Here is an 11,443-nt window from a genome sequence, read left to right as displayed (position 1 = left end):
ACTCTCTCAGTGAATGGCTCTGTTGAGATCAATCTACAACTTTTTTACATGGGTTGTACTCTGATATTCTGAACTCTCCAAAATATGATTTTTTTAGGGGTTCCAGGGGGGTGACTCCTGTAATTGTAAAAAGAAGTCACATTCTACATTAGTCGATGGGGAAATAGCCCCAACTCCTCATGGACCAGTGCAGATCCATCTAATGACAACGATAATGATGGTGATTTTAAAGACTTATGGAATCCATAAAGCGTGTGTGTGTCTGTCATTACAGCTAAATGAGAGAAACAAACAAAGATGTTCTGAAACTTAAGGCAATTTTTCAAAGATTCAAGTTTTTAATCAAAGCTGATATTAACAATTTGATGTTGAATAAAACAAGCATGAAATTGAAGGACCTTCACTGGTAGTTTCTGCTACATACCAAACATATGTACAGGTGCACTTTAATGTACAACAAGAAAATTGCACAACTGAAAAAGATAATAATAAAATAGTATTTTTAATGCACTTTGTCCGGCTGGTGCAATAAGAGCATAAAGTAATGCAATACAGAGGTTGTGCTTATTGCATGTTTCGGTACTGCCCAGGGTTGTGTTGAATGTATCACCTGTTGGAAAATAGACAGCATGTTTTCTTATTTGAGTTATCTGATTTAATCAGGGGTTGTCAAAGTGGCGAAGGTTGGTTGGAGCATTTCCAACATTTCCAACCCAAGCTCAGAGAGGTCTGACATGAATCATAAATGACAGACTTTAATGTGTCTCAAACACAGGCATTCTCATGACATATAAGTGACCCACGTGTTCAATCATGAAGCATTTGGAAACAATGTCCTGGCATGTTATTGCACACAGTTCATTTGAGTTCCTCACTTTTACAAGGAATTTGGCGATGTTTGTGTTGATCTGTGTGTCCTGGATAGTTGGCTGTCTGGTTAGTCGCTGCAGCTGCTTGCAGAAAAAGACCAGTTCTCTGCACGAGCAGTCGGGCCTTCCTTCACAGCTGCAGGGTTTCGGTACAACGACCAAGGACTCCACCACAGCAAAGCAACTGCTTGTTTCTATTACTGAATTGTTTCTTTTTAATGTGCCACTGCACTCCAAACTAGTAACCAGCATGTTCTTATAAACACAACGCTTATATTCAGTTACACTGTCACGATGTGGCTGGCACCACGAAAGTGTTTCATTCTTCTGCAACGCTGCAATTTCTCTTGGTGTCAAAACTCTCTGAGAGCCACTTCCCAGAGTCACTAACTCTTCTCCAATGTAATTTAATGACTTTGTAAAACGATCACAACTTGCCATGGAACAGAAGAAGTCTTTGATTTCTGTGCTGGCGTCCTGAAGGGTAGCACTTCCTTGTCTTATTATTTTCTCATATGAAAAGAAATTCTTGAAAATCTGTAATGAAATTGACTGCGTACCAGAGTACATCTGCAACAGTCTGCTGTTCATGTCTTGAAAAACAAAGACTGAATTGGCCCACAAAAGCCCCCAGTTCCGGACACCTTCTGTAAGATGCGTCAACACATGGCAGTCGTACGAACAATGCTCGAGTCCATAGAGAGACGGTATCTGTGCTACAAACTGAACCAGACACAACTCTGCACAGTTGAGCTCATCCTGAGTGGCAAAGTGGGAGAGGAGGACGTGAAGGGCACAAGGAAGAAGCATCCAGTGCTTGTAGTACACTGCTGGCAAAACATTCCTCAGTATTACAGGAGAATAGAGGAGAGCAAATGCTCTCCACTCACAAGCTGTCCAATGCATCCTCTCACTGAGGCTCCTGGGACTTCGGCTGATTTCATTTGGTGGCTGGATCTCACACAAGGCTCTGTCCAGGTCGTTTAAATGCTCATCTGTCAAATGGAAGTCCTTGCTGGCATAAAGCGGGTCGAACCACAGATTGACGAACTGACGGACAACGCCCAGACAAAAACAGTGCATGTAATCTGGAACAAAGCCTTTGATGATGTCAAATGACGGCAAAAGAAACAGGAGACTTGGACCTTTAACCCCCATTTGACTCTGGTCATAACTATTTCCCATCACTAACTCAGCAAGTTGCACCGTTTCAGGCATGTGTCTCAGATCACAGCCGTCCATCTGTATCGGGTAAACTCTGGTAAAACCCCTGCCCTTTATAACCATCTCACCTTTGTGGTAGCAAAAACCACAACCAAATTCTTTGTTGAACGGCTCAAAGTTCTGCACCATTGCTCTTGCTATCGCATCACATGTGCATATTTTAACTGTTACCGTGGTGTGATGCTCCGAGCCGATCTCATCTTTCCAACAGAACCCTGCAGCAGACAGTTTCTGAAGCTCGTTAATGAACGGAGTCAAAAAACTCTGAACTTGTGGTTTTCCTTTGCCAAACCATAAAGTGTGCAACAGAACGTTTTTGCACCGTTCCACATACGGTAGTTCATTGATGGTACACAGGATGGGCCAGATGGAGTATTTTGAGGAGCTGAACACGGGCGAGCCATCGCAGTTGAAGGTGAGTGTAATACTGCCGTCTTGTCTTTCACTCTTGTATTCGTTTCCAGTGTGGACATCAGAAAAGGAATCATCCCTCGTGAAATGCTTCCCAAGCTTTGAGTGGACGCGTGCAAGGAGGTTTCTTAGCTGAATTTCGAGCGGCATTACAAGGAAGTAGTAAGCCTTCAAGATCAGATATTTTCTGCTCAAGCTCTGCTGGCACACACTACACTCATTACCGGGATCCACACCAAGGTAGTTTGTACACCTGGGGCAATAAAAGTGAATCTCAGTCTTTCCATTGTAATCAGTCGAATGCTTTTTTAAAAAGCGAAGCGACTTTGGAACACATCCGGGTACCACCAAGTTTAGGAGGTGCAGGAGATCTCTGGATGCTGCTTTTGACAAGCCGTGCTTCACAATGAACGCCAGGAGGAGCAGGAGGAGGGCTCCCATTGTGACTGAGGAACCAGCATATATCTTCTTCTCTTCACAGAAAAACTGCTCCTAGTAACACAGGCCAGAAATATGCTTTAAAAGCTAAATGTAGTAGAAATGAACCAAAATGTCATCATTTCCATATGTAAAAAAATAACAAATGAAAAATACTAACTGTTGGATCTTCTTCTGTAGTTTCATCATCAGATGAAGCAGAGTTGGTCGCTCCTTGGTGCTACAACATAAAAGAGAAAGAGATATAAGCAGGTATATTATACGAAAAACCCTGCTGTTTTGCTCACATTTAAGCTCCTCTTCACCTACACATACAGTCTCCAAAATTAGAGCAAACTCCTAACCTCTAAATCCAAGCTGTGTCGGAGTCTTTGGCACAAATTCAGGTACATTTTCAGTCTGTGTTGAACTCCATCAGGTTTGCTCCTGTATCCAATCATATTTGGGACAAGTATGGGAAGGTTCTCATACTTTCCTGGGATGAGGAAGGTATCCCCTTTGAGAACTTAAGAATATAATCCACATTTCTTGCAGTTGAGGTGGTTCTGTTAGCTTCATGGAGCATGACCTTCAACATGCATTGCAGCAGCCTGTAGCTGAGTCTGAAATGTCCAAGATGAAATTTAGGACTCTAAATCTAAGGCCACGACTCTCTGCTGGAAAATGTTAGAATTCTGCCTTTTGGTTGGGGGAAAGATTGCTAAAGGTGAGGGTATTCAAGAAACTTGGGATCTTATTCACAACTGATCAGAAGGTAGAAAATGGATTCGACTGCTGGACTGGTGAAAAGGTAAGGAAAGGTTGCGAATACAAGTGGCCAAAATGATTTTCCTTCATAGGGTGGCTGACCTAAGCCTCAGAGATAGGATGAGGAGCTTGGAATAGAACCTCTGGTCCTTTGTGTCAAAAAGAGAAAGCTCCAGGAACAAAAACCAAAGCAAATGAAGAAGTGGAAAAAAACTGTCCTTCCTCCAGTGGCCACTTGAGACTGGGTTTAACCCCCCCCCCCCCCACACACACACACACACACACCAGAATAGAGTCAATCCCCACAGATTTCTGGCAAAATGTCCAGAAATTATCATATTTACAGTCTGGTACAAAAAACTGTTTCCCATATCACATCATATTACACCCGTATGGGTGTATGTACATATGGGTGGATACACAGTAATTATTTCTGCATGTGCATATTTACCATTTCATGGTCCGGATCTCCTCCTCTGCTCTCTCCTATTCCAGCTAACAGATGACTGGCCTAAGAGTCAGAAAAGGATGACTGAGGAGCATCTTGATGTCATCATTTTGATATCGTTAATAAACCTACTTATCGTTACTTATTGTTGCTTCACATACCATAGGCTCTTCATCTTCATCAGATGAGTAGGAATCTGTGTTGCCATCACTACAGATGGTGTTTTCTTTCATAATAACCTATTGAGGATTTTAACAAGAAAACAGAACGAAGATGCTAACTGCCCCAAATTTCAATTCAATAAAGCACTTTGGTGGAATCTGATGAGATAGGAGTTTTGGATTGTGGATGTGCAGCCAACAGATTTGCAGCAACTGTGTGATGTTATTACATTCTATAATGAATTAGGGTGGTTCACAAAGTGGCTGGTGATCATATATGAAGTTCTGCAACATCACCTATGTAAAGGTGCAATCTACACTATCTGCTATTTTTTGATCCCTCCCTAAAAGGACTAGAGAGGTCAGCTTGAATGTAACTGCAGTCAAATCTAGATCAGACATGTTAATAATAATGAGATGGTATTTTTCTGTTTTTCCTATGCGGACTATGTCCATTCAGTGTCTCTTTAGATTTTAAAAGGTAAACAGAATGAAAGGTTCTTCTCTTTCCAAACAATGCTTAAACTGAAGGAACTTTACCATTTTATGGTCTGAACTTCCTCCTCTGATATCTGACGGTCCAGCCTGGAAGACAGGAAATGATGAGCTACAAACGTCTCCATGTGACAATTTTAATACTGTATGGTAGCTAACACACCATATTCTCTTCATCTGTTGCTTCAGTATCAGATGAGTAGGAATGTTTAATCTCTACATCCTTGTGGGTGGTGTTAAAGTCTCTCTGGATTTAAAGAGAAATATAGAATGACGTGTTTTATGGGATTACTTTTAAAAATCAGATATTTATTTTATACAAACATTTAAACAATTTTAACAAACACATAAACACTAACGTCTTGTTCTGTAGTCTCGTCATTAGATGAAACAGCAGTAGCCTTTCGCTGCTATAGAGAAAGAGACAGAATATAGATGTGAGCCAGAAGAAAAAAAAACACAAGTATCCTGTCACTCAAGCACACTTTTGCCTTCATGTGCCCAGAGACGTGACAAAATAAATAACCAAAACCTCAGTCAAGCACTAAAATAACTACAGCCATGTAGTAACCTAGAATGAGACATTATGTTCATTTAGAATGTTTCTTAAACAAAAGGTGAACACAGTAGAGTTAGTGGTTATCACAGCTATAGCGATACCCACGTCATTCAAAGCATCCATCCAATAATACATCGCTTAAAACTTGAATACAATCCAAACCTGTGAGTTGTAAAAACCTTTTACCCCAGTACACTTGTTGTAAATGGGAAATTAACAATGGAGAGCATGGAGTTCCATGGAGATTATCCAAGTGTCAATTTGCAAGGCTAAAAATCAAAACCAAGCACAGAAGTGCCAAAAACTGCAGTTCCTCAAGTGGTCACTTGAAACTGGCTTCAAAAGTGAGTGAAACCCACAGAGTGTCATGTTAAACTGTCCAACTTTAGAAGTAGACATGTTTAGGGCTGTTTGATATAAGGATATATATCGGATGACGATATAAAAACGTCTATCGTTTCATTTTACTCTATCGTTTGTTTCGTGGTGTTGCAAAATAAACTGTTTACGGCAATATTTTTTCACCGTTCTGATGTCACTGTAGTGGCTATATTCATTTCTTAAAGTTCTCTCTTTCTCTAATATTTAATATAACCACACTACAGACGGACAAGCGACTGTTTTTATGCGTTGTCGTTAGCAACAACGACGGTAAAACCATCACGTGTCCGCTTGTTTATTTTCCACATAAACCTTTCAGAATAAATCTCAAGATCCTGTTGAGACTTTTCAAAATAAACTGAATCACGTGAAAGGGTATGCAGAGTGTTTTACATATGAGGAACAAAAAAGAGCCGCCAGGTGCTAAAAAATAAACCTTAGACTCAAACGTTAGAACAGGCTTTTCCCCGCAGCACACCGTGTAATAAATACTCACAAAGAAAACGGCGGCCGTTACAACTTATGTCTAAAAATATATAGTTTCATGCATCGGTTAAAACACTGGACTCCAGGTACACGACGCCCAGCTAGAAACACTTCACGCAAGTCGAGCTGCCCGAGATTCACAGAATTTACAAAAAATTTAAAATTTTCATGATTTATATCGTTATCGGATGGTAGAGGTCTTTTATCGGGATATGAGATTTTGGTCATATCGCACAGCCCTAGACATGTTCACATCCTGGTACAAAAAACTGTTTTATTAGTGATATCTTCTTTTTACTCTAGCAGGTATTTGGGTGTACTACAGCCATAACGTGTATGAATACTGGTTGCTGATAACTTCATTCAATTCTCCCGTCCAAATGTGGTCTTGCGCTGAAAGGCCAACATGGCTGTGGCCAAAATACCAATAATAAGGCTTCATGGTTCTCCACATACCCACAGATGATATGACCATGGTTAAGTCCATCCTTCATATACAATCTATATGTATAACTCAATCGCCATTTGAGGTACTGCAGCTTTCTGGAAAGGCTTCTTTTTTCCCATGCAATGAGTGCATATATAAAAAGTTGAACATTTAAATTTGGCTGGAAATGTTAGTTCTACTCCTAGCAGTATTAACCTGAAATTTCCAGGCAGACAAAGTGGACTGGACAAAGATACCAGCCTGAATAAGCCTGGAGTCAAATTTAGATCAGATATGTTTTTATTTCATAGTTTCCCCAATAGAGTCTTTGCACATTTTAACCAGACCTCATATTCTCTCCATTAAGGGTTATAATCTCTCTGAACAAGTAAACAAAATTAGAGGGCTCTTTTGTTTTCAAACTTTAAAAATGAAGATGTTTTACCGTTTTAAGGCCTACACCTTGTCCTCTATTATTTGATGGTCCAGCAGACGCACGTCCAGCCTAGATGACAGGAAGGGATGACCTATAAATGTCTTCATATGATCATATTAATATTGTGAAAAAAAACAAAGCAGAAAATGCTTAATTTATTCTGAGCTCACACACCACAGGATCATCATCTGTAGCTTCAGTATCAGATGAGCAGGAATATATAATCTGTGCATCACTGCGGACAGCGGTAGAGTCTCTCTCGCTTTTTAACTGAAAAATAGAATGATATTGTCTTTCTATTTTTCCTCCCAAAGTTCATCAGTCCTTGCATTAATGAATTTTTACCTTTTTAGTGTGTGAATCTCCTCTGTCTTTTGGCTCACTAGGGCCATGACCAACCTGAGAAACAGAAAAAGATGCATCAAGACATATGGTAAACATTAATGTCTGGCTGCACCTCAGATATCAACTTGTCATTGATTTCAGCAGCGTGATTAACATTTCTTTAATTAAACGAAGCCATCATGTGAACAGCCAGACCTTTGGGGGCATCAAACATTAAAAAATAATTTCATACAAATAAAAATGAAATCCTGGGCAATACTGCATCTTTAGAGACTGGAAAAGTAACGTGCCCTCTTTGTTGTTGCATGAAATATGATGTCACCCATGTTATTTAATTTAATTCAATTCAATTTTATTTATATAGCGCCAAATCACCACAACAGTTGCCTCGAGGTGCTCTATAAGAAAAATAATACAAAGAAAACAGAGAAAACCCCAACAACAGGGTCTAAAAGACATGTTGATGGTTTGGAGGAATTATTTACTGAAGTTAGCTCAGAAAGATCAATTGTAGCTGTAGATCATGTTACATCTGTGAGATGATTGAGTAATTTTTTTTCTCTAATGGTTAAAATTTAATTCATGAAGAAGTTCATGAAGTCATTACTAGTTGACGTTAAAGGGACGGTTGGCTCAACAGCGCTCTGACTTTTTGTCAGCCTGGCTACAGCGCTGAAGAGAAGCCCAGGGTGGTTCTTATTTTCTTCAATCAGTGATGAATAATAAGGTGTTCTAGCTTTTCATAAAGCAGCAAACTATTTTTTCAGGTCTTCTACAATAAATCTTCCAGATTAGTGAGACGTCATTTCCTCCAGCTTATGAGTTATCTGCTTTAAAGTCCACGTTTGAGAGTTATACCAGGAAGGCAAGTACTTTCTTTTTCAGTGGAGCTACAGTATCTAAAGTTGTACGCAGTTAAGAAGTACAACTATTAACAAGATAATCGACCTTTGTGGGAGGAGCATTCAGGTACCTGCTCTGCACTGTGTTGGCACAAGGCGTTGAAGAAGATAACAGTGGGTGAATTATATCCTTATACTTAGTTGCAGCACTTGTAGAAAGAAATCGACTGTGATGAAATCTATTCCCCACTACTGTCTGAGAATTCAGACAGAAACTCTGAGTAAGGCCCAGGTGGACAATCGATAACAGCAAATAAAAGTGTTTTTTGAGTTTTTAAGCCAGGGAGGACAAGGCGAAGCATCAGGCTTTCAAATGAATTCAAACTCCGCCTGGGTCCCTGGTTGATTAACAAGCTGGAGTGGAAGAGTTGAGCTTCGAGGATTATTGAGGCACAGGATATCCTGTTCACCTCGTTATTTCTCTGTGTGCATGTGTTTCACAATAACTACTGAAACAATATAGTGCAAGTCCATCCATCCATCTTCTTAGGCTGCAGCGGGGGCAGCAGCCTAAGCAGAGAAGCCAAGACCTCCCTCTCTCCAGCCACCTCCTCAAGCTTATCTGGGGGAACACCAAGGCGTTCCCAGGCCAGCCAAGAGATATAATCTCTCCAGCGTGTCCTGGGTCTGCCCCGGGGCCTCCTCCCGGTGGGGCATGCCCGGAACACCTCATTCAGGAGGCGCTCAGGAGGCATCCTTGTCAGATGCCCGAACCACCTCAGCTGGCTCCTTTCAATGTGGAGGAGCAGCGGCTCTACTCTGAGCCCCTCCCTGGCTGAACTTCTCACCCTATCTCTAAGGGAGAGGCCAGCCACCCATCGGAGGAAGCTCATTTCCGCTGCTTGTATCCGTGATCTCGTTCTTTCGGCCACAGCTCGTGGCCATAGGTGAGGGTAGGGACGTAGATCGACCGGTAAATTGAGAGCTTCGCTTTTACACTCAGCTCCTTCTTCACCACGACGGACCGGTGCAGCGTCCGCATCACTGCGGCCGCAGCACCAATCCGTCTGTCGATCTCCGGCTCCCTTCTCCCATCACTCAGGAACAAGACCCCACGACCCCTTGTGCAAGTCTTTGTGGTTAATTACAGGGGGTGAACTGACAAAAATAAATAACTCAAATTTTGTAGCTAATCTAATTAAAATTCCTTTTTAATCTAAAAGAAATGAACTGAAATGACTTTCAGAATAGTTTATGCCTTTTTAGGGTATAATTATATATTCACACTCTTTAAAAACACATTTGCAAACAACATTCAGAGATATTCCGGCTCTTAGAAAATGTAAATATAAAAAATCCCTCGTGAAATGCTTCCCAACATGTAAGTGTGACAAATCAGAAAGAAGGCTTCCTGATTTGTCACACTTATATGTTTCACATATCAAGGTAATTTTAATATTTCTGACAACCATCAGAAAGGATTACAAAGCCATTTATTAGGCTTTGCGACATCAGTGAACCACAGTGAGAGACATCATCCACAAATGGAGAAACTTTGAACAGTGGTAAACCTTCTCACTGTTCTCTTGTCCTACCAAAATTACTCAAAAAGACTAAAAAGAAACACACACACACACAAAAGAACAACTTCTAAAGAACTGCAGGCCTCACTTGTCTCACTTAATGCTAGCATTCATGATTCAACAATAAGAAAGAGACGGGGCAAAAAAGGCATCCATGGGAGAGTTCCAAAGAGAAAACCATTCCTGACCAAAAAGGATTCTGTGGACTAATGAGACAGAAGATGAACTTTTTGAAAAGTTTGATTTCCTTTACATCTGGCAACGTGATGGTGATAATGTGATGGTCTGGGGCTACATGGGCAAAAAAAAAGAAAGAAAAAACAACCTAGTCTAAGTCTGGACTTAATTCCAACTGAGATGCTTTGGCATGGCCTTTAACAGGCCGTTGATGCTCCAAAACCCTCCAGTGTTGCTGAATGAAAACAATTCTGCAAAGAGTGGGCCAAAATTCCTCCACAGTGAAAGACTCATTTCCAGTTATTGCAAATGCTTGGATGCAGTTCTCGCTGCCAAGGGTGGCACAATCATATACCTCCCTTGGTTTAGGGGGCAATTATTTTTCCACACAGGGCCGTGTTTTCCCTCAATAAATGAAATCATCATTTAAAAACTGCACTTTGTTTTTACTCAATTTATCTTTGCCTAATATTCTAATTTGTTTGATGTTCTTAAACGTGTGACAAGTATGCAAATAATAGTAATAATGACTAAAAAAGACATTTTTTTCAGTGTATCTAGCAAATAGTTAAACAAAGCTTCTTTCGGTAGAAATCATTTAATGACAGAAGGTTTTGCGGTTTTTTTGGATACAATGTTACCACATTGAAACATCAGAGTAGGTGAATAGCGCCGATCATTTGTTACAGTGTAATGCAGGAAGACTCCCGGCTACCGTAATCGGATCTTACTTTGACACGTACCTCCCACTTATACACAGCTGGCACCACTGGCCGCTAAATAATAACTTCCATATTTTTTTCTTTCCAGTTGACACCAGTTATCCGAAAGCTGTGAAGCAGCGTTATTTTCATCAGGGTTCAGAGCTAAGAAGCTCATCTGGATGCTGCAGGCGTCTAGTTTTGTACACACGGCTGCTTGATTTGCTGTTTGCAGAGTAATTAAGGGTTACCTCGCTGATCTTTGTCTTTGCAGACGTCTTTGTAGGGCGCCCACTTCTCGGCAGAGTAGCCACAGTACTGAATCGCTTCCATTTATACACAATTTTCCTAACTGTGGAGCGATGAATATCCAAAGTGCGTGCGATTATTTTATAACCTTTTCCAGCTTTGTGCAGATCAACAATTTGCGATCGTAAAGCTTCCGAAAGCTCGTTTTTGCGAGGCATGATTCACGTATTCATTACGGGTTTCAGCTATCAGGAAGCGCTTCCCCCTGCACCGGAAGTGTGAATGGATAGTTTTTTCTTGAAAAAAAAAACAAACAAACTAAAAAAAGGCAAAAAATGTTTTGTTTTTTTTGGAGGGGAAGGCTTTATAATAACGTAATAATATGTTAAAAACAACAAAGTAAAAACTGTAGCCACTATTATTACAGTCTCTTTGACCTTTCTTCTTGACTGGCAAAGATTAAC

The 11,443-nt window shown here is 40.6% G+C and overlaps 1 protein-coding gene across 2 annotated transcripts; it reads right to left on the bottom strand.

Moving 5' to 3' along the window:
* Positions 1-317: 317 nt before the first annotated feature.
* Positions 318-11,240, bottom strand: LOC147333093 (uncharacterized). 2 transcript variants are annotated; one of them, XM_086290037.1, is made up of 11 exons: positions 10,982-11,240; positions 7,428-7,481; positions 7,257-7,352; positions 7,092-7,151; positions 5,153-5,203; positions 4,957-5,040; positions 4,839-4,883; positions 4,299-4,376; positions 4,141-4,200; positions 3,103-3,162; positions 318-2,996 (listed from the first exon to the last, which is right to left on the bottom strand). In XM_086290037.1, exons 1-11 carry the CDS (start codon positions 11,195-11,197, stop codon positions 756-758), a joined length of 3,045 nt encoding a protein of 1,014 aa, XP_086146163.1. In that variant the 5' UTR covers positions 11,198-11,240; the 3' UTR covers positions 318-755. The 2 variants fall into 2 exon arrangements, with proteins under 2 accessions (XP_086146163.1, XP_086146164.1); XM_086290038.1 differs by lacking the exons at positions 7,092-7,151; positions 7,257-7,352; positions 7,428-7,481; positions 10,982-11,240 and adding an exon at positions 5,515-5,899 and having other exon boundaries at positions 319-2,996.
* Positions 11,241-11,443: the final 203 nt, after the last annotated feature.

This window comes from Aulonocara sp. 'chitande type north' Nkhata Bay, linkage group LG4 (assembly GCF_057382095.1).
Source record: "Aulonocara sp. 'chitande type north' Nkhata Bay isolate Kocher_YH1m ecotype deep benthic linkage group LG4, A_spYH_male_GT1.1, whole genome shotgun sequence".
In the NCBI taxonomy this organism is placed as follows: domain Eukaryota; kingdom Metazoa; phylum Chordata; class Actinopteri; order Cichliformes; family Cichlidae; genus Aulonocara; species Aulonocara sp. 'chitande type north' Nkhata Bay.
Note: the sequence above shows the minus strand (reverse complement) of the source record. Positions and strands in the feature narration are given on the sequence as shown.